We start from the raw sequence: 22,573 nt of genomic DNA, 5'->3' as shown, positions 1-22,573 counted from the left end.
TCAGGATTTTTGTCTTGTTGCTGCTCAGCTGACCAAATCCCTGCACTTCCTTGGAAATGTACATTTACTTCATTCTCTGCTTGCGTTGCAACAACACACAGTGAGGACGTGAATTTTGTCCTACAAGAAATGCCTGGTAGAAGTTCTTCCTGAATGTCACTTCAACATGATCTTAAAGAAGTTCCCTTATTCAGTTTTACTTCTCTTTATGTGAAACAGAAACAAACAGTTCCACAGTAAGCAGGGCAAGAGAGTGGCCAGTGGGCAATGAAAACTCTGAAATTCTGAGTTAGGATCAAACCTGTGTGCCAAGGACAATATGGACATAAAAGAGATTTTCATCCTGCTGCTGTATCTGTATTTGGTCTTCCATGTTCAAGCCATTCAAGGTGAGATTCAAATTTATATTCTCTTTCATCCTTCCATTATTGCCTTTCTTTTAAAATGTCTCCTTCTTTCAGCTAATGCTCTTCCTCCTTTTCTGCTTTCTTCTCCTGTTTTCTAAGCTGTGAGAGAGCAGACATCTTGATCAAAGCCAGCATGTAGCAGGTGCACGTGCAGCCAAATCAGTTGTATGTTGGTGGTATGGACAGTTGAAATACTATTTAAATGGATGAGATGAACAAGCTGATTGGATAATAAGTGAATGGAAGGAGGGATAGACCCTGATAATTAGTGAAAACATAGGAAAATGAAGGACTGCAAATGAATGCATAATTCAGATGGTGCACAGGAGTAGAGACATGTGGCCAGACACAAAGTGTGGTGGGGGCTACCAAGAGCAAAATCCAGATGACCTGATTTTCTTCTTCTGGAATAGCTGACAGATGAAGAGACCATCTGCCATATCCATTGCTTGTGTTTCCTTTCTTACACAATGAGAACTTATCTCTTCTCTTCTCTTCTCTTCTCTTCTCTTCTCTTCTCTTCTCTTCTCTTCTCTTCTTCTCTCTCTCTCTCCTCCTCCTCTCCTCTTCCTCTCCTCTCCTCTCCTCTCCTCTCCTCTCCTCTCCTCTCCTCTCCTCTCCTCTCCTCTCCTCTCCTCTCCTCTCCTCTCCTCTCCTCTCCTCTCCTCTCCTCTCCTCTCCTCTCCTCTCCTCTCCTCTCCTCTCCTCTCCTCTCCTCTCCTCTCCTCTCCTCTCCTCTCCTTCCTCTCCTCTCCTCTCCTCTCCTCTCCTCTCCTCTCCTCTCCTCTCTCTCCTCTCCTCTCCTCTCTTCCTCTCCTCTCCTCTCCTCTCCTCTCCTCTCCTCTCCTCTCCTCCCACACTCTGTCCTCTCCTGCCTCCAAATTTGATTTCACAGAGCTGAGAATAGGAAGTACACCATACCTGCCACAAGACTAGGCCTATAGCCATCCTAGAGACAGCAGGAAAAGGAGTGTTATCAGGAGTTGTGCTCCATGGACATCTACCTTTTCTAATGCAGATGCTCATGTCTGCAGTAGCTGGAGGAGTTGTGCTGCCTGGCCCAGCATTAATTGCAGATATCTTCCTTTGAGGTCTCTGAAGTGTAGGTCAGACTGCGTTCTTGGCATTCTGAGCCTTACCCCCTCATTGACACTTCCACATCCTTTTCTATGTGGGATGCTCCATTTTCTGGTTGCACAAGGAAAGCAGTAGAACTTTGTACTGGTTTTCAGTAGAAGATCAAAGTAAGGTCCCTCTTATGGTTCCTAAGAGCATTCTGTTTGATGGGTTTTTGCCTGTAAAAAGCCCCTCAAACAAGCTGATTATAGCTCTCATCGAGAAATATTATTTGAGAGAGCACACTCATGTATGCACCTTTGTCACCTGAAGGTGCAATAGCCCAATAGTGCAGCATGGATATTGTCTTCAGGGAAAATAAGGAAGGGTAAGAAAGCAGCTTACTTCATAGTACCTGTGACAGAGGCAGTCTGTATTTTTCTGCTTCACAGTTGTGAACTTAAAAAAAAATATCCTTGATGAGAGGTCTGGCCATCTCTGGATCATAAATCTAGTTCCAACAAATTAGTTTGGACATTCTTGTGAGTCATAGCAAGGTTATTCCCAGAGCATCTCACCTTTAAATAGACCTTTCTAGCATTACGAACTTTACTGGGAAGTTAGTAGCTGTCCGGTTTATCTTCCCCCGAAAGGTTGTGGTGGTTCGTGGCCCACCCAGGGACGCCAATATGTCAGGTTTATCTCGGCTGTTTGAGGGGCCTGGGAGGCCCTGGGTGACCTTGGGGCAGCCCGGGTATGCAAGGACGAGAAGAGGCTTCAGTTCTTCTTTCTGGTTTTATGTTTATTAATTGTTTATCTAAAAGATGTTCTTTCAGCCAGACAGAGATCTGCTCAGCAGTCAGCCATGGGCATACTCCCTCTGCCCTCTGGGCAGCCACGTATCTTTATACCCTTTGCTACGTATACAATATTTATCATATTTCCCCAATACCATCTATTGTTATAACTCGGTGTACTCTCAGTAATAACCAATAGAAAGGTGCCACCGTGGCCAAAGAAGATGGAGTAGAGGAGGAAGAAGGAGGAGGACAGGACACACCCCAATTCCTCCATCTTACTCCTCTAAACCCCCCTGTACATAAATCTTAAACCTTGTATCTCACTCTCTAATTAGCTAATCTTTTCACCATTCACCCAGTGAAGCCCTGTGAAGCCCTCATCCTTGTCGTCTCCTGTGTAGGGTTAAAGTCCAGCTACCAGACACTTCTGGCAACATTCCAGGACTCCCGAGACCCCTAAGCTGGTCTCGGAGGCTCAGCATCTCAGGACTGAGATATTGAGATCCGACATCTCCCCCTTCTGTTTGCCCCAAGAAAACCTCTTTTACAATCTGATTCATGGCATCTGGGACGACATGGATGAGGACTAGGAAAGCTATTACAATATAAAATCCTAAACTACTAAAACATAAAATCCTACCCTTAAAATTCTTCTCCAAATAGGAGAAATGTCAAAGAAATCTGCCCTTAAAATTCCTCTCCAAATGGGAGAAATGTCAAAAAAAATCTACCAGCTGATCAATATATGATCCTTTGTCAGTTTTCCCTATAATAGGTAAATTTATCCCATTGCTTATTGCAATTCAAGACTTTAAGGAGAAAACCCCCTAGTCTTTCGTTCTTATACAGAAATATTCAAGACCCCAAAGAGAAAAACCCCCCAGAGTCTTTCGTTTCTCTTGTTTCTCTTCCGAGTTGTCCTTTGCAGTCTGAGTCCCGACTTTTGTCTGAGTATTCGTTTCTTCTTATATCTTGTTGAGGAAAATCGCTGCATAGTTGCATCCGGCATGTTGTGCACTTCGGTCATTCCCCCACGAGTGGCGCTGTCACCGGGCTCCGTGGCTGGGATGACTGCACTCTTTGTTCCGCTGATTGTTGCTGTCTGCAAGCTCACTCAGGGGTTACCTAGTTTTTGATTCAACTGACAATAGGGTTAGAAAACACACAAGCCTCCCCAGGAGGGGAGAGGCTTAGGACCCCGAGGGTTTTTACCAAAGGCACCAAGTCTGGAGAGGGCCCCTCCTCGCCTGAGACGTCACCGGGGGTCTGGCCCGCCCCCGCCCGCGCTCGGCGCATGCGTGCTTTCCGAGCTGCTCTGTGTCTCTCCCGAGGTAATTTTTTTCTCTCCCTTTTTCTTCCGCCTCTGAATTTTCCCCCCTCGGTCTGCCCTGACTGTCTCCTCCTCCTCCGACGCTGTGTGTGTGTGTGGCCTTTCGTCAGCGTGTGCGGCCGTCCCGCCGGCACCCGCGCCCGCCGCGACTCGCTCCGGGTTTTTTTTGCGTCACAACCGCGCGCCCCCAGCGTCTCACGCAGCTTTTCTGGGATTGCGCAATTTCCCCCATGCCGCTGCATGGGTCAGACGCCCCGGCTTTGGTTTGTGGCTTCTCCCCCCCGGGTTTTTTGCGAGTTTTGCCCGCCGTGCGCGTTTCTACTGCCTTGCCGGCCCCCGGGGCCGCTGCACCCCCCGGCTCTGAGCTTAGCAAAGCTGTATCTGAACACGCGTCTTTTGTTTTTTCTTCAGCCGCGCTCCCGCCTGCTCCGCCGCCGCGTGGCTTTCGCGAAAAAGCGCCTCCCCGATCCCTTTTTCTCCCCCCCCTGCTCCCCCCCTTTGGACGCTTTCGGGGTCTTCTGGGGTTTCTGGGTTTTGGGACCGGGTGTTTTAATAATATTTCTTGCTCTTTTTTCTCCAAGAGCATTTTTCTTCTCGGCCTTTTAAGGCCAGAGCTAATTTTTTCTTTCCTGGAGCCTTGCTCCCCCCTCTCTTTCAGAGAGTCCCCCCCCCGGACGTCTGGTGCGTCTCGGGGGTCTACCTTCCTGGCCTTTTAAGGCCAGAGCTGATTTTTTCCGGAGACTTGCATTGCTCCCCCCTCTTTTGAGGGCCCCCCCCCGGACGTCTGGTGCGTCTCGGGGGTCTACTTTCCTGGCCTTTTAAGGCCAGAGCTAATTAATTTTTGTATGTTTGTGTCACACCTTATAAGGTGGACAAAATTTCCCGTTGTTCCTGGGAAGGTGTGCCTCCCATGTTCTTATTTTCAGGCTTTCTTACCAAATCTGTCGCCAGAGCAGTCTGGACGTCTCGATCTGTCCAGCAGATCACGAGAGGTGGACCCAGGGCGCCTTCTGGTTCCAGTCCGGGCTGTTCTGCTACGAATATTCTTCGGCAGAAACTGAGAGGTGGATTTCTCAGTGACTGCTGTTTTTTTTTTTGCAGTCTCTGCTGGCTTTTTTTCTCTTCTTCTCTCTTTTTTTTCTTCAGGGCTTTGAAGGTGGTGGTGGCCCCCCCGAAAGGTTGTGGTGGTCAGAGCTCACCCAGTGGAAGCCAAATGTCCGGTTTATCTTCCCCCGAAAGGTTGTGGTGGTTCTGGTCCGCCCAGGGAACGCCAAGTGTCCGGTTTATCTCGGCTGTTTGAGGGGCCTGGGAGGCCCGGAGGTGGCCCGGAGGTGGCCTTGGAGCACCCGCGTATCAAAGGACGAGAAGAGGCTTCAGTTCTTCTTTCTGGTTTTATGTTTATTAATTGTTTATCTAAAAGATGTTCTTTCAGCCAGACAGAGATCTGCTCAGCAGTCAGCCATGGGCACACTCCGTCTGCCCTCTGGGCAGCCACGTATCTTTATACCCTTTGCTACGTGTACAATATTTATCATTTTTCCCCAATACCATCTATTGTTATAACTCGGTGTACTCTTAGTAATAACCAATAGAAAGGTGCCACCGTGGCCAAAGAAGATGGAGTAGAGGAGGAAGAAGGAGGAGGACAGGACACACCCCAATTCCTCCATCTTACTCCTCTAAACCCCCCTGTACATAAATCTTAAACCTTGTATCTCACTCTCTAATTAGCTAATCTTTTCACCATTCACCCAGTGAAGCCCTGTGAAGCCCTCATCCTTGTCGTCTCCTGTGTAGGGTTAAAGTCCAGCTACCAGACACTTCTGGCAACATTCCAGGACTCCCGAGACCCCTAAGCTGGTCTCGGAGGCTCAGCATCTCAGGACTGAGATATTGAGATCCGACAAGTAGCAAAAAAGTTCACACAGCAACACATAAGTAGGAAATGATCATCATATGTCTGCTGACCATGGTATCTACTAATCCTTGGATACACTCAGTGTTTGAAAAGTGATACCTTGGCTAGGACTGTATGCCTTGCAGGCACAAAGACTTCACTAAATTGTTGTTAGCTGTAGCCTGGTTTGGACACGTGTGTTGTGGAGATGTGCAGAGTGGTCCCAACTCTGCACATATATTCATGGAGTCATGCCCCATCCCTGAGATGTTCAGGGCCAGATTGAAAGGCGCTCTGAGCAAAGTGGTGCAGTGGAAGGTGTCCCTGCCCATGGCAGGAGGGCTGGAACTACATGAGGTTTAAGGTGCCTTCCAACCCAAACATTTCTATGAGTCTAGGATTTTCTGGTGCAAGAGGAGACTTTTGTTATCAGAGCCTCACGCATTCTGTATCTCCTCTCTCACCATTTATATTTTTAATCACTGCATCTTTTCTTTGCCTGAATTCCTTTCCCAGAGAGTATCCCAATGAAAAGCTTGAAGTGCTACAGTGACTACAACTCACAGGTGACTTGCACATGGATGGAGCATTCAGAGGCTCATGACCTCATTCCTATGATTCTTTACCAAAGGGATAATATTGACATGTAAGTACCTGAAATGTGCTGAGCTACATAAAAGTCCAAAGGGAAATTTGCCATAACTTGGAATTCTGGGGACAAGCAGTCAAGTTTTTAGAAAGCACATCCACACTCTTTTTTTATTAAGCAAAAGTTATACATGCTTCTGAGCCTGATCTAGAAGAGAGGAATGAGTAAGCTATGCCAGTGGAGATATTTTTATCACCTTTACAATTATTCTCTGTAATTTTGTTGTAGGATCATAGATATGAAATAAAATGGGGCATATAGGCTGCTAATAATCAGCATTAGGGGAGAAGGAGGTGTCAGAACAAGTGTGAGTATTGTTTGTAACCCTAAAGGGAAGAGATATTCCCCCTGTCCTTTTGCCCATTTAGGAGCATTGAGAATGTGGTTTTGATAATGTTTGAGAAATATGTGTAGACTGTATATTTATGAGATAGAGAGCTGGTAAGTTCTCTATCAGTGCCATCAGTTTTCCTCCAAGAGATACTGGTGTGTTTATGACAGTATCTCTCTGTCACATTTGTTTCCTTTTCAAAGGGGAGCCAAATCACCAGACTGGATCTTTGGTGAGGATAAGAAATGACAGAAATAGAGAAATAGTTAAGGGAGAGAGGAAGGCAAAGAGGCATAGTTGAGAAGAAAATTATTTAGAGTCTGGAGATACAGGAAGAAAAGGAAAAATTAAGAACTCTTGATTTTATTGCAAACAAGTGGGAATTTAATAGACCTAAAAGTAGATGAAAACAGTGAAAGAACTTTGGAACAGGACCTTGGGGCTAAATGCTACTATGAAGTTTCTTGGACTTTCGGAGGATTCTCTGAAACATTGTTACATGATGAAGTGTGTGGATCATGAAATATAACTGAGGGGAAGGAATCAGACAAGCAGGTGTTAAACATGGACAGTCACACAGCTGAAATCAAAATAGCCAACAATTAAACAAGATCAGCTCGTAGGTGAAGAATAGTTGACTAAACCCCAAACTGTAAGGTAATGCTGGTGAGTAGATACAAATTACTTCACAGCTTTACACCCTTTGGGCTGACTCTTTTACTTAAGGCTACACACATACTGCAGTGTCCAATCCATACTTCAGCAATGTCCCTAGTTTCCTTGCTAATACCCAACTTATAAAAATAGCAATAGTGCTGAATAATGCTTGCTGACATATAGTTGGCTAGAAGACTCCATCCTGTCCTGGAAGAGACTATTTGGCCTTAAATATTCACAACTTAATATTTCTCATCTGAGCTGGAACAAGATAATATACTGGGCATGAAGCCATAAGCACAAACAAAATTCCACAGGGTGCATAAAGAAGCAATGCATCTCTCCAGCAGCTAAGGCTACTGCAACCACACAAAGATTATCCTCTCCTGCCTAGTTTAAAAAAATGTTTCTAATTTTCATGATGCTGCTTGGCCTGGAGAAAGGCCATCTGAAAGGAGGATTAACATTGTGGATGAAATCTTTAATGAATACTTAAGGTCCCTTGGCAGAACAGAACTACTAAGGACACAGAAGTACATTTTGGTTGAGAATCTTATTTTAAGTGTTTTTCTCGTACTGCAAAATGAAAGTCTTAAAGCAGCTTAGGATCATCAGAAATTTTATGGCCTTTAACTCTGAGTAAAAGGTGTATTTACATGACATAAATTTTCATCATACTATTTCTCACCTAAAAATATGAGATTACATAGAGCTATGCTAAAAAGTAACAACAATTAACTGGTACTGTAACATTCTGCCACACAACTTTGAAATGGGGAGGCAAAATTCTGGTGTAAAAAATGTTTCTCATATTAACTGATGCAAACCAGGACTAATAGGAACAATGAGAAGAGGATATAAGTGCTTTCATGAATTATAACAGCAGGATGGGATGAAATTGGTTTCAGGTTTTAATTTTGTACTAACTACAGGTTTTTGGATAAGACCTTTATAGATCACTTTCTCTGTACACAGGGAGAACAAGAACATGTCTTGCGAACGCCAGACAGAAAATGACTTGCATGAAGCTCCAGACGTCTTTGTGCACTGGGTCTGCCGCAGGACAACAGACTATTTAGGAATAGGGATAAAGGATACTTATGGCTTCAGGCCTAAAAATGGAACATATGTTAATCAAACACAACTGGATGTTGATATTTTCCAAAACGGTAAGGCTTAAAGTACCAAATTCTTGTTTCCCAATGAATTTTAAGGATTTTTTGAGGATGTATTTGCTGTTCATCTGGAATTGTGAAAACTGCCAAAGAACTCCACATTGCGAGGGTTGGGTAGGGAGAGAAGGCAGCAAGTTTCTGAGGGCAGCTGGATGTGGTATCATCTCAGGAGCTAGTAAAGCAGGAGGTACTTGGTCTGTCAGGGATAAGATACTCTGGAAATGGGGAAGCTTACCTAGGTGTTTTCTTCCCCTCTTTGTGTGCTGTTTCCTCATTATCTCCTCTCATGCATTGTACCTTCACCTTCCAGTTCGACCCCTCCCACCTCAAAACCTCTCAGTCAGCCCAATGACATCAGGGGACTTCTTGCTCACCTGGCAAACAGCTGATGGAAGCCAGGGGCTGGGCAGTGCACTGGACTATGAAGTCACTTACAAGCGGCAGTGGGAGTCCTGGGAGGTAAGAGCAGAGGAGCTGAGCTGTCCTGGCTTGGGCTGCACCAATTTGGGCAATTCAAAGTCTGTGGAAAAAGTTGTGCAAATGAATGGTCTTTCCATTCTTCAGTGACTGTGAACAGATACAGCAAGTGTTGTTTTGGGCCAGGTGGAAGGGGCTCTCTTTCTGTTAGCAAGTGAAATGCCATTTTTCCTGAACTGAATGCAAAGATCTCTTCTACACTTAAAGAAACCCCCAACCATTGTACTTGGATTTGAGTTGGATTTGGATCCCTCTTAAACTGAATTAAATCATGTTCAAACAGGAGGCTGTGGGTTCATATGGGGAAAACAGCAAAATACATTTGAAGTTGCTCCCCCTTTGAGAGAGATATGTTTTGAGTTTTTGTTCTTTTTTTTTTGTTTAAGTTTTTAGGAGTCCATATCCTTTGCCCTATAATTTCCCTAGATCTGCACATGTTTCTGCTCTGTACTTGTCAGACTGATCTTTAGATTTTAAGGGAATTATCTTGGCCAGATTCCCACATAATTCTGCACTGAGCAGTGCTATGAACATGTGTAGCTGGAGCTGAAGACAGTCTGGACTTTGCAAGCTGCAGGAGTTTGCTACTTGTTGCGGGGCAAGATTGTGCCTGACAGTGGCCATGCCTCACCTGCCTTGAGCTGTGCTGCAGCACACACTGGAGCCCTCTCGTGTGGCATGCACATGCTCACCATGTGCATGGACCATCGCACTTGTGGGACTGTTTGAGATGCAGCCTGGCAGTCAACTCCTCCTCTCACTCTTTCTCTGTCTTCCCTGCACCTCTCCATCCCCCAATGTCCCAATTTCCTATGTCCCTTCCTCTCTCCTAACAACAGGAAGCTGCCTCACTCTTGCTCTCCAGCACAACCCAGTGCAGTCTCAGGGCTGAGGACCTTGTCGCAGGGAGCAGCTACGTTGCCCGTGTGCGAGCCAGACCAGGGCAGGCCAGCAGCTTCTCTGGGCAGTACAGCGAGTGGAGCATGGAGGTGTCCTGGAAGACCCCTGAAGGTAGCATGGGAGGGAGTGGGACTGGAAACTGAGAAGCCAGAACTTTCCTGTCAGTAACCTTGCACTTGTGCTCTCTGAAGGTGGCCTTCAGCCCAGGAACCTTCGCTGCCTCTTCAATGGTGGAGATCGTCTGACGTGCAGCTGGGAAGTGAAGAAAGTGATCACCACCTCTGTCCTCTTTGGCTTGTTCTTCAGGGCCACCCCAGAATCACAGTATGTGCTCTGTCCATGGCAGTGTGTCTGTGCCTCTCCCATGCTTGTCCTATTCCCCTGATTCCCATTCATCCTCTTTCTTCTCCTCAGAGAAGAGGAGTGCTCTCCTGTGCATGAGAAGACTTTGCCCCACACCCCATACGTGGTCCAGAGCTGTGAGATCCCTGTTAGCAATTCTACCAGCCAGAGCCAGTACCATGTATCTGTCCGGGTCAAGACAGAGGAAAAGATGATTGAAGCCCACAAAAACAGTGAGTTCCTGTGTTGTTTCCTGCTTCTCCTTCTTGTTTCTTGGAGAGATGCCTGTCTGAGCAAGTGGGGCTGAGGACAATGGTCTTGAGGAAAAGTGTGTGGGAAGTGGAAGAAACAATCACTGATGAAGAAAGGGACTGTATCAGGTCAGAGCTCTGGGGTGTAGGGGTGGAGTTCCTCAGCGGCACTTGCTACTCTGAGGAAGGTGACAGTGATGGAAACTGTTGTGCAGAAATCCAAGTTGTGACCTGGAGCTTCTCAGTGAGCATTTGCCATCCTGCTGACTTCTCTGTGATTCACATTCATGAGTGTCCCAGGTGACAGGGGACTGTGGTGAGAGGTGTCTGTAGTGAGTAGGAGTGTGTCACTATGTGGTTTCTCAAGAAGTCAGTGAGCTCTTGTGGGTTTGTGCAATGGCCCCTGGAACCCTGGATGAGGTAGGAATCCTTTTCCCAGTGAGGTGCACCAGGTAGGCCGTCTCTGCCCACATGTATCTGAAGGTATTTGGGTGACTTCTCAAACTCTAAAACGAGGGCAGCTCCTGCAGTGGGTGAAAATATCAGGAGGTAGCTCCAAAAGAATTGAAAATTTCTGGAAATGTGGTGGACAAGTACAGATATTTCAACTATTGCTTTGCTGCTTTTCTGTACACAGGGAGCACCCTCAGTATTCATGGGTATGGATTTTCTGTTATTTAATACTATTGTATTAAATAACAGAAAATACAATACTGTTAATATTGTTGTATTTGACTAGAAAATGAAGATGTAGAAGGTTAAGAAGTGTTGAAAAGCTGAGCCATTTTACATTGCACAAAACAACCTTGTTTTCAGTCCCAGAAAATTATTCACAATGTGGAAAGAGACCAGTAGGTTGGTAAGTGCTCTGAGACATTCAGTGTGTTTCAGTCCAGGTGCTGCCGCCTGCAAATGTGTCAGTAACAGCAACAGGGAACCAAGAGTATGAACTAAGCTGGAAAAAACACAATTTGAAGTACAACTTCATACCACAGAGATACCAAGTCAAGTACTGGGAAAACAACCAATATGAAAAGGTAACTTAAAAAGTGCAAGAGTCATGGATATTTCTTCACTGGTCAAATGGAAAGACAGTTCTTCTCACCTCTGTCATTTGTGCTTCTTCTCTCTCCCCAGACTCTCCAGGTGTTAAATATCAGCAATGATGAGCCTCCCTTCATCTTCACCCTGCAGATGCTGGCAGCATCTACAGAATATAGGGGGAAAATGCGTGCAAGGGTGAATAAGTCTCCAGACTATGAGGGACCTTGGAGTGAATGGAGTGAGGAGTTCACCTGGAAGACTGAGAATGGTACTTTCCATGCTTCTGTCAGGTTTTGGTGGACTGCTAATGGCTGGGATGGCTCTTTAGTATAACACATTGTCTCAGCTGGGGCTGGAGTGAGGTGCAGCTATGGCCTAGTTGGAGTCACTTACCAAGGCAGCTGCCCTGCCTGCATCCTTGCAGTGCATCAACAGTGCTAGGGAAGGAAGTGAATGACCTTTTAAACTTCTTTCTTGCTTGCCTTCATAAGGTGAGTACAACTAACCATAAAGTTTTCCATGTGGAGAATGAATCAAAAACATCCTGCCCAAAAAATTATCATTATTTTCTGATTCCAGTAATCCATTCTGCTGTTATTGACTAAAGAGCCTGATACATTAAGAAGATAGAAGATAAGACATCAGGTTTTTGTATTTGCAGAGTGACTATAAGGTTGTGTAAAACACACAATGGAGTCTGCTGGAGATAAAATCTTTACATGTTTTTGCTGTTTATGGACTTGGAGGCAGAATGTCTGCCATCATACAATCTTTTGCCCAAAGTAATATGATCTTGGATGATTTGTCCTGAGGAAGGTTGCAGTGATTATACTGTGGGCAAATTTTGATACACATATTCAGGAAGAAAATAGTGTGCTGTTGTGGCTATTGGCAGGGAGACCTCTCAGAAAATCTCTGAGACCCCATTTCCTCAGAACTGTGCAGAGTCAGGCAGACTTAAGATGTCTGAAGCCATGCCTGTTGTTCATAGTGGAGTTAGGTTCATAACCATCTTTTCATTAGCTTAAAAAGTTTAATTCTGATGTTAGTAGAAGCTAAGAAGTGAGTCAGTAAAGGAAACAATGAACTCCTTTTGTCAGTGTACTGTACAGGGCGCATTTGGCCTGTCCCACTTTGGAAAATATTCCAACAGTTTGAAGGCCCTATGATCCTGTTCCTCCACATATCAAATTCCCTGAATAGTGGCCAGAGTGAAAAACCTGTTGCAGGAAACAGTCACTCTGCAGGTGGATAGATTTTCTCTTTTCTCTGTTTCAGTTCTGCCACCTGTAGTTCTCCCAGTGATGCTCCCAGCTCTCATCATCGCTTCACTGATAATTGCTTATTGCAGCTATAAGTATTTCCTCAGGTAGGCTTGCATTGCATCAGGGAGACTCAACGGCCCATGTGGGTGGCATGAAGTCTGAGGCACCTCTTGTCCCCCAGGAGAGAGGTCTGTGTGGAGGTGGGCCTTGCTGGGCAGCCTTGGGCATGGCTGTGCAGGGAAGAGAGCTGGGTGGGGCTGCAGCGTTGCCTTGGCTGTGCTCTGCTGCGCTGAGCAGCACCCTCTGTGTGGGGCAGCCTTTTCTGGTAGCAGCAAATTGAGAAGCAAATCTTGAAAACTGTTCTTGCTGCAGGAAGAAGAAAATGTGGGAAGAAAAGATTCCAAACCCCAGCAAGAGTCTCCTGATCCAGGGCTATCTGGGGGTAAGCAGGAATTGTACCTTGAAGGATTCATTCTTTCTCTTTCTTTTTCAGGACCTCCAATAATCTTAAGAGCTCTTCTTGTTTTCTAGTCCACAATTAACAGACAACATTTATCTATTACTTGTTTTTAGGTGAAGTTCTGGTCCTACTCAACATAACAGTGCTCTTATATTTAGCAGACCTCTTTGTGCTGTGCTTGTCAACGCAACCGTGACTTAAAATCAATGTAGAAAAATTGTCAGTACTTTAAAATTTCCTGCGCCTTGCTTTTAAAAGGGGGTTCTTAAAACCTGCCCAGCACTTATGGGCTCACTAACTCTCAAAAGCAGGTTCCTCGGGTACACTGCCAAGTAGCTCCCTGAACAGCTTGAAGTTTGCTCTCTTGAAGACCAGAGTCGTAACTCTACTGTTCCTTTTTGTTTTTTCCCATTACTCTGAAAAACGCGATCATTTCATGATCACTTTGGCCAAGACAACTACCTACTATTGAATCCCTTAGGTCCTCCATTCACAAATAACAAGTTTAGGAGGGCATCTTTCCTAGCTGGCTCACTGAGTACTTGTAGTCAGGTCAGTGATAAGGCAACATGGGTTTGAAGAAACCATCTTCTGGAGAGGAGAACATACCTTCAAGTTGTATTAGTGAAGTTGTATCCCTGTTACCAAGTGATATAGGCTCTTCTATTTGTTTTCTTCGTCCATGGGGAATGTACAATTCCTGATTCTACTGCCAGTGAGATACTGCTCTTTGGTCATGTCTGCTTTTTCATTTTCAGAAAGGACGTTTGGGAAGTTGGCCAACAAGCAACCAGCTAGACTTCAACAAATACAACCTTTCAGAGAAGATGGAGCAGGCTAGCTTCCTCCAAGTTGTGGACAAGTGAGTGAATAGCACATGATGGTGACACTGTGGATGGTCTCTAAGACCTCACTGCATCATGGCAGAATATAATGAAATGTTCTGTCACTAAAAATCCTATACAAGTTGCTTTTGAGGAGGAGATTCAATTTTTTATTACAGGGGTAACTGCATCTGCACGAATATTTTTTCTAAGCCTGTGTGTAGCTATGTGTGTTTTCAACTAAGATTGGTTTATGTTTTGTGTTTAAAACAATAATCTCTCTCATGAACAACTTTTAATTTTCCCATATTCAGGCCGGCAAAGACTTTGGCAGAGCGCCTTGAAAGGCAAACTAAGAAGACAGATGTTTCCCCTGTTACGCCTGACCTACAGAACTCATACCATGCTTTAAATGAGTCAGAGCATGCCCCAGTTGCCTGCTCAAGTCAGAGAGCTGGTCATTCCTTTCCCATTTCAAGGAGAAACAGTGCTGATGCAAGTATTGCTTCCCACACAGCAATCCCTTGCTTTGCTTTCAATGGTCCGTACTTGTACAGTCCAGTGGTGTCCTCTCACCCTGATATACACCAGACCCTGGAAATGGACCCTGTGGGCCTCAGTAAGAAATCAGTTTCCCTTCAGTATGTGACTCTCCCAAGGGAAGACTCTTCCCAGGCCCCACAGAGCCAGGAGCAGCCAGAAGCAGCTCCTCCAAGGGACATGCTCCCAGATCAGAGGGAAATGATGCGGCACCTCAGTGACAAGGAAGAAGTCTCACAGGCCTCACCACTCTGTGGGGAAGGCACCAACAAGGGAACAGAGGAGCAGAACTCTCCAAAGGCTCTCAGCTGTACCACATCTCCTCAACAGTGCCCTTTGGAGTACATCACCACGGACAGCCTGGTACTGCCATCGGCCAGCACCTCCACCCATCCTCCACTTGTCACAGCTGAGGAATCACCTTGTGGCTCACAGCAGCCCCAGCCTCCCAGTGACCACTCTTGCCATGAGTCTTCTCAGGGGAAAACTGGTGTCACGATCTCGGTTTCAGGCCAAGCACCAGCCTCATCTCCTGAATTGCACCTGAATACCTTTGGCGACTATCTTACTCTGCCTGAAGGTCTCAGTGAAAATTCAAAGCCCACAAAGACTTCTTTGCCTGTCTTCCAGAAGGAAAATGGTATTCCTAGAAAGCAGCCTTTGTCAGAAGGTAACTTGGTGGTGTTAAACCCTGACAGCACTGAGCCAGTTTTCCTTTGCCAGGTTGGTGATTATTGCTTCCACAGCCTAAAATCCAGTGTGAAGATGGATAATAGTCAGGAAGACCATCAAGTCATGAAACTTTCTGAAAATGAGACAACACTTGGGCAGCCTGTATGTGATGATGAATCCAGCACAGAGAAGGAAAAGGATGTATGGAAGAGGGAAAAAATACAGGCCATCCAGCTCTTCAAAAACCTGAAATCAGATGATTACTTTTCCTGGCAGCAATCTTTGAGGATCAAAGAAATCTGTTAAATGAGTAAATATTAATGAATACCAAAGAGACAGGTAACTGAAAGCAACTATCTGGTGAAAATGAACCCTCAAACCTAGGAACAAATAAACCAGTTCCATTTTCAGGTTTTCAGTCCAACATGTTAAAAAACTTGAAGTAGCTCAATGTCATTCTCGGGGGTCTTCGCAGATTTGGCTTGAAGGACTACACAAGTGTTGCAGTGTAGTATTTTTTAAACTTTTTGGCTTATCCATGATGATCAGTTTATCCTCCTCATGATCCTGTAATACATCACAATCATCTTGCAATTATGTCAGCTTGCTTGGCAAATCTTGTGGCAGGAAGTGCAGACTTAACAGCTTGAAAAACTATCAGAAGACAAGCCTGAAAAACTTGGAAAGAAAAGTTCTATTCTTAAAAGCCATTTTGTTTAATTTCTGTGCACTTATAAAATAGCTCTAGAAGTCACCAAGGAAATTCTGTATCTTTGCCTTTCCAATATGGCATGAAATAGGTATTGCCTAAGGTGAAAAAAACCCAGACACTTATAGAAGCATAAATAAAAATATGAGAAAAAGATTGTCGAAATACAGGAAAAGTTTCTTAATGTTAATGTCCAGTCTATCACAGTGGATTCAGAGGATAACAAGGAAACATTACTGGGATACATAATGCAAGTTGTAGAGAATCATTTGGAAGAAGAAATATTACTGAAAGAAGACCCAAAGGCTCCTAAGGTTCAGTGAGAGGGAGTGAGGCAGATAACAGAAAATGGTAGGTAAGAGATGCTGGGAAGGTGCACAAGCCTGTAACTGCTGTGATTCTTCTAAGTGTGGAAGTACTATATGATTTTCTTTTATGTTCCTTGACTGTTTATGCATTATATACGTCATCCTAAAGTGTAATTGATTTTTAGTTTGTTTTTTTTTTTTTCCTTTAAAAATGAGAGTTGAGAAAGAGGAGACCTTTTTCCCAGTTTTGCTGTGTAGAAAGTGGTGCAAGGTAAGAGCATTTGTTCAGAACTGCTACTCTGCAATCAGTGAAAAGGCTTTGGTTTCAGACCTGAAGGTAGACTTGGCTTCCAGAAAACCATATATTTTTTCAAATATAAAATCTGTATTAATAAACATATTATTTCTTCCTATGAGTATTTTGTTTCATATGTTAAAAATATTGTGTTTACAATAAAATTACTATCAGCTCATTTGCTCAGGTCTCAAAAAATTCTATAGGTTCAACTATGCGAGATATGAGGTAGGACATTTTTCTCCTTACTTTGCTGTATTACTTGACAGAGAAAAGAAGTTCTGTGTTTGTGCCACTTGATTCCTCCTGCTGGGTTAATGGGACTGTGCTGATTCAGAAATTACAGTGAAATTATTTGGGTTTTTGGCAATTTAATCCTTGTAAATACCATTTTAAATCTGAAAGGTGTGCAAATTGAGCTTGGTGCTCTTCACAGCAGAAAGCAGGCAGTTGCAGCCTCTGATAGAGAATAGTGATGAACACTTTGAGAGATTTGCAATTTAGACCTTTTGTAATCAATGGATTTTTTTTTGAGAATTTCTTCTTTGGCCTTTTATAAGTGGCACAATTAGCTTCTTCCAGGTTGTATAATTGTGCTCTATCGAAGCATATCCTAAAAGGAGATGTTCAAATTCATATGTAAATGTTGTATCTGAATTCATATCTTAGATATGCATCACTTTGCTGGGCCTTGAATTGCTGGGGTTCCATAATCAAGAAGAATAATGAGTGGGGGAAGTTTTATTCAGCTCAGTGGCTTTTGGATAAAGCCCATTTGCATTGTCATCAGTACTCTAAGATGTGATCAGTACTCTGACAGCTCTCTGTTCCTTCTGCTCCTCTGCACTTGGCTGGGCATTTGCAGAGGCTGATTTTGGAGACAGGATTTACAGATAAAAGCACATTTGTTATGATCCCACAGAGATTATATTGTCATTTAAAGGAGCCTGGAATTTGCAGAGTAACATGCCATTGTCAGGATAGGGGAGCTGCACAGTGGTTTGCTTTCCAGCTATAACAATTCATTTAGAGCACAATGAGTTTCTGCTCTAGGGATACTTTCTTCAATATCCACCTAAGTATCATTAAATAAAATATGCAACGAATGTTGGAAACAGAGCTCATAATCCATGGCTCTTCTCTGCCAGAGGAATCCACTTCTTACTGGAATCAAAACATCTATAAACTTCACCTGTTGCTGATCCTATGAATTTTCCATTCTCCTCTGCATGAAGTCCAGATGCAGTGAGGGTGGTAAAAAGCGTTTTACAGTCCTGTAGCCTGGTGATTCAAGACTTAGAAGCAGCCATGAGTCCCAGGTCTTCAACTTCCTGATCATTAGCTTGAGCCACAAAGTTATGTGCAAAGGTAAGTTGCTGTTCCCTTCCCCAGTGCAAGGTACTGATAAGCAGGAGGGGAATCATCATTCTGATGATTCAGGAGCCAATTATGACATGCTTCTCTCTGTAGGGATTCTCACTAAGTAGTTCAGCCCCTCAGCCTGTATTTCTGCATGATGAGTCACCAATGTTTCCTACATAGTCAAAAAACGAGTTATGAGATGATTGCAACCCTTTCCTTACTGCATACTCAAACATAAAAGATTGTGCCTATGTTTTAACAGCAGGCATTTTTCCTTGCTCTGAAGTAATCACTTTATTATTCCCTTATCATAATCTTCATCAACCAGAAACATATTACTTGAATTTGCATGAGACTAGGGTAGGAAGTTTATTGTGACCTCAGTAGTTCTAATTAAGGTCAATGCTGAACTGGTCTATTGCTGTATTTCTGTAGGCTTGGGGGTTTTCTCTTATGTAAGGAAGGAAAATGGGGCTGAATGGTTTGCTAGAAAAAGAAACCTGTGGTGGAAAGCCCTCCAAAACCTCAAGGAACAGTAGCTGGAGAATTTCAGAGAATCCTGTACCTCTGCTGGGAAATGGAAAAAAACCCGACCCATCCTGCAGTCCCTGCCTAGTTTCTTGTTTACAAGCACATTGTACACACAACCTTATTCCCATAGAACTCCACTCTGTCTCTTCTCCTCACTCCCTACATGCTCCCTTTGCTCTCACTATGGAGATGGAATTTCCATGAAAAAAGTCCCATTCTGTGCATGGGGAATAAGTAACACTATGACTTCATGCCTCTTTTTGCCCCTCAGAAGTCCTTTCAGGTGTATGCCAGGATTCCACCTGTTCCAACCCTGACCCTAGCAACTCCTCATACAACACAATGGATGTTTTGCCATGAGGTTCAGTGGCTGAATCCAAACTCCTCTACAAATTTGTACAACAGATTTAGGCCAAAACCTTTGCAAGCTGGTTGTGTAATTTTCAGCTTGTTGGTAGGGAACCATTTGGTCCTCATTCTTGAAGGATGATTTGTTTGTCTAGAGAAGTAGTTGTAAAGCTATCTGAAACAACTAGACAGCTTTTCCTATTATCTTTTAAAAATTTTTCAGCTCCTTGCTTGCAGTGTGCACATTGCAAAGGTTTGGGATGAGTGCTTTTTAATCTTGTAAGCTGTTTGTCCTTCTGTGGCACTCAAAGTTACAGATTGTTGACACACATTTTTGAGTTTATTTTGTGGACTGCAGTTTCTACCCTTGCATTCCTTGACTTCTCTCTTTGTTTTCCTTTAGTCACAGATTTGGGGATTTTAATTAGAATAATTTTGACAAGTTTCTGTCCTTTTCAATGCACTTCTTCGCATCTCAGAATATTTGGTGTAACCATAACGCTAGGTGCAGCAGTACAAGCAGCCTTGGGCTGAGGCTGGTGCCAAGCAGAAAGGTGTGGAGGGAGCCCTGTTGTGGTAGACCTGTGTTACCCTTAGCATGGCATTTCTAACTGCAGTGTTCCCAAATCAGGGAAGAAAGGGGAACAAACTCTCTGGAAGAGAGATATGATCCAATAAAATATGATTGAAGAAACCCAGAGAATTTTGAAATTGAGTGACTACAGCCAAGTATACGGAGATGAAAAGAGGTGCAGTGAAAAGAATTGAAAACTTTCCAAAAGTATTCTCGTTGAAATCCCCAAATCAGGGAGAAAAGCTAAACAAAGAGACAGGAGAAGAAACTGATGATATTCAATGCTTGAGAGAAAATGAGAGAATTCTGAATCAAAGTGAAAGCAATAAAAGTGGATGGAGATGGCATTAAGTGCAGGAATCTGGATGGAAGCTTGCCCAGTTGATCCTCATTGAAATCCCAAGGTTTCATTCCTGTAGTGACAGGACAGCGGGCAGCAGTTTTAAACTGAAACAGGATAGATTTGGATTGGACATAAGGAAGAAATTTTTTCAATGAGAGACAAGACAAAGAAGCTGGCAGCTCAGAGAGGTTCATTAGAAGGTTCAAGGCCAGGATGGATGGGGCTTTCAGTAGCTTGGTCTAATGGGGGATGTCCTTGCCCATGGCAGGTGGTTTGGATCCTTCCAACCCAAACCCTTCTGTGAATCTCTGGTTTTATGATTCCAATCTCATATCCTGTTTATACCTAATACCTTAGTGTTTTCTCCATCATCATTAGGTTGGAGTACTCCAGAAGAAACATTGTCTCTGTCAGTCATTCAGATCTCTCAGGTAAGAGATCTCTCACCACTTGGTCTGCCAGATAATTAATAATTATTATTTTCCTGGAAAAAAACTTAAATCCTTTCTCCAATATGAAAACTAACCATTAATTTTTCTCATTAATTTTCTGTCTTTAAAGGACTTCAATCTACATGATGACCTCCCTTTTATCTCTTAGTTTCTTGGAAATGCATTTTTGAGGGACTTCAAGATGTTTAGACATCTAGGTGTGAGGCATTAATTGGATAACCCTGTGCATGTTTGCTTCTGGAGTTCTTCCAAGAACTCTATCAGTTTTATGAGGCATAAACAAGTTTCTTTTACACAGAGGTGCTAACACTTCTCCAGAACATTTTTTCTCTACAATTTCTATTTTTCTTTATAGTTTGTATCATCCTGTACAAAAACCAGCCTGACTGGTCAGTGTTCCCTGGCTAGTTCTCTGAGTACTCCTCAAAGGTTTGGTATTTGGTATTTCTTTTTCTCTGATGCTGAGGCCTGCTAATGCCTTTTATTATTTACCTCAATTCCTTGTTCAGCAATTGAATGTTTAAATTCATTTGCAGATTTATATGATAAGAAACCAATTGAGTAATAGTATAGGTTATGCAAGGCTTGTAAAGAAAGTAAATATGTTTTCTTAAACAGTAAAATTTAGTTGCAAAAGATCATTCTAATTTGTCGTTTTTCTCTACATGTCTTGCCTCATTTATTCTTTTCAGAATATTAAGGCTACAATAACTCTACCTTTACAGCATGGGTAGACTTACAAAAGGCCTAAGTTCACTTTTAAAATTTGTATATGATGCTTTAAACAGCTCCTTTGTCCACTGAAAACATTTCATTCTTTAAGAGCTTCTTAGCCTTACTTTTGCCAGTTTTTCCTTAAAACATTATTGTACTTGTGCCTTTCATTGTTTCAGCTTGTACTCCATCGTGTATATGTTTCAGGACTAAATCTGTTTGTTTTCTTGTGAGTGCTTTCACAAATAACTCCAAGAAGCAATTATTTACAGTGGCTAAAAAATAGACTCTGGGACTAGATTAATACTAGCAAATAAAGTAAAATAAAACAAAGCATTTGTCTTGATTTGGTTGCATAGTTTTGTACGCTCCGCTTATCCAGGCTATTGTTTTTCTCTGTATTTTTCTTACCTTCTATCCTATCCCTTTTTCTAAGTCACAGGCTTTCTGTGATTTCAGACCACACAAATAGATCAATCCGAACAATTTATTTTCCACATCTGGCATCATTTCCTTGGTTTTCATTTTAAAATTGCCTCATAGTGTCTTTAATCTTAAATGTCAGCAGAACTGATTCTGTTTTGATTAGGTGGAATCCATCTTATATAAACTTAATCTGCTTCAAAATGTTACCAGATACTAATAAATATAATCCCCCTTTCCCCACAGAGTTTAATCAATCATGCAGTGAGACTCTTATCTGACAGAGTGTATAAAAGCAGGACCATTGAAGAATGCTACTATGTAGGACTGCTTTTCTCAGCCTCCTGGTTTAAACTATTCTTTCAGAACCTCTCACCTGCTGTTTCTTTGTTGTTGGGCCACAACCATCGGGTTTTTCTTGGCACATACTGAGAGAATGTCTAGATACCTTGTGCTCTGTCATCTTTTCAACTGCATGTGTCTTTTCTAGGAAAAGCATTTATCCATTTTAGTATTTACTTGGTCATGACAAATGAAGGAGATGTTTTCCTTTTTTCTGCTCCTGAAGGGAGCCCATCCTACTGAAGAAGACACCTTTCAGCTTTTTTTGCACATGGTACCTGTGGAATAACTCCTGGTGCAGTGTTGGTAATGTTCATGTAACTTCAGATCTCCTTTTGGGAGGTGGCATCCTCGGGGGGGGTGGAGACCAGACCCAGCCAGGGGTACCTGGCTGCTGTGATCTCAGTCTGTGACATCACATGCCTGGCAAAGCTTCCACTGTGTGCGAGAGAGGCTGTGGATGGCCTGTACTGAAATGGCAATGCCCACACGGTATTGAGGCAATGATTTGGCTTCATCCTCATGTCCTGTGTTGGAGCTAAAAGGCTTGATTTGTCTACCTATTCAGTCAGGTTATGTCCCACTTTGGGATGGAAGTTTTTGACTGCTTTACAGATGGCCTTTTGGTGTCTTGTCAGCTCATGATTCTGTGTTTCCTGAAAAGATTTACTGAAGTATTTCTGGTTGAAGAGCCCATCCCAGTAGCCCTGAAGAGATTACCTATGAATTTATGGCAATTTGCCCACTGCTTTTCATATACACCCATGAAAGCTGCTTTCACTAAGGCTCAGCAAATAGAGAAGGAGAAATTCTGGGATTTAGACTGATCTCTCCTGCTTGCTCTTTATATCTGAAGAGTTTTCTTGAACCTCTACCCTAAGGTGCTGCTGAAGGCTCTAACTGGATTTCACTTTAAATAGGGAATTAACACACCAGTTAACTCCCTTTGGGTGACCTTTAAGAAGAAAGGCACCAATTCACAGCCTGGCTCTGCGGAGGGAGTTCCTTTCAACCTTCCCAAGCCAGAGCTGTCAGGCCTCTTTAGCACAGGTGCATCCTGACACAGTGAGGCTGCTGTTTCAGTACAAGCTGAGG

General features: G+C 43.4%; 2 protein-coding genes across 5 annotated transcripts in view; both read left to right on the top strand.

Moving 5' to 3' along the window:
• Positions 1-325, top strand: part of NCF4 (neutrophil cytosolic factor 4) — a 39,492-nt gene extending 39,167 nt beyond the window's left edge. For all 4 annotated transcript variants that reach the window (XM_064702464.1, XM_064702463.1, XM_064702461.1 and 1 more), the window contains one exon: positions 220-325. The gene's annotated coding sequence lies outside the window, so the exon portion shown is untranslated. The remainder of the gene's footprint in view (positions 1-219) is intronic.
• CSF2RB (colony stimulating factor 2 receptor subunit beta) lies at positions 246-16,429 on the top strand. The gene is made up of 13 exons (XM_064702460.1): positions 246-389; positions 6,007-6,136; positions 8,103-8,296; positions 8,613-8,761; positions 9,619-9,790; positions 9,871-10,003; positions 10,094-10,254; positions 11,164-11,309; positions 11,410-11,584; positions 12,595-12,685; positions 12,954-13,023; positions 13,800-13,903; positions 14,180-16,429. The coding sequence occupies exons 1-13, from the start codon at positions 320-322 to the stop codon at positions 15,381-15,383; spliced, it is 2,799 nt and encodes a 932-aa protein (XP_064558530.1). The 5' UTR covers positions 246-319; the 3' UTR covers positions 15,384-16,429.
• Positions 16,430-22,573: the final 6,144 nt, after the last annotated feature.

This window comes from Zonotrichia leucophrys, chromosome 1A (assembly GCF_028769735.1).
Source record: "Zonotrichia leucophrys gambelii isolate GWCS_2022_RI chromosome 1A, RI_Zleu_2.0, whole genome shotgun sequence".
NCBI lineage: Eukaryota > Metazoa > Chordata > Aves > Passeriformes > Passerellidae > Zonotrichia > Zonotrichia leucophrys.
Note: the sequence above shows the minus strand (reverse complement) of the source record. Positions and strands in the feature narration are given on the sequence as shown.

What these genes read in the sequence shown, in the direction of transcription:
- CSF2RB (XM_064702460.1), top strand. Translation starts at nt 320, where the DNA reads ATGGACATAAAAGAGATTTTCATCCTGCTGCTGTATCTGTATTTGGTC. An exon ending in TGATCCAGGGCTATCTGGGG is followed by an intron (nt 13,024 to 13,799) that starts GTAAGCAGGAAT and finishes TTTCATTTTCAG; the next exon opens with AAAGGACGTTTGGGAAGTTG. An exon ending in TTCCTCCAAGTTGTGGACAA is followed by an intron (nt 13,904 to 14,179) that starts GTGAGTGAATAG and finishes TCCCATATTCAG; the next exon opens with GCCGGCAAAGACTTTGGCAG.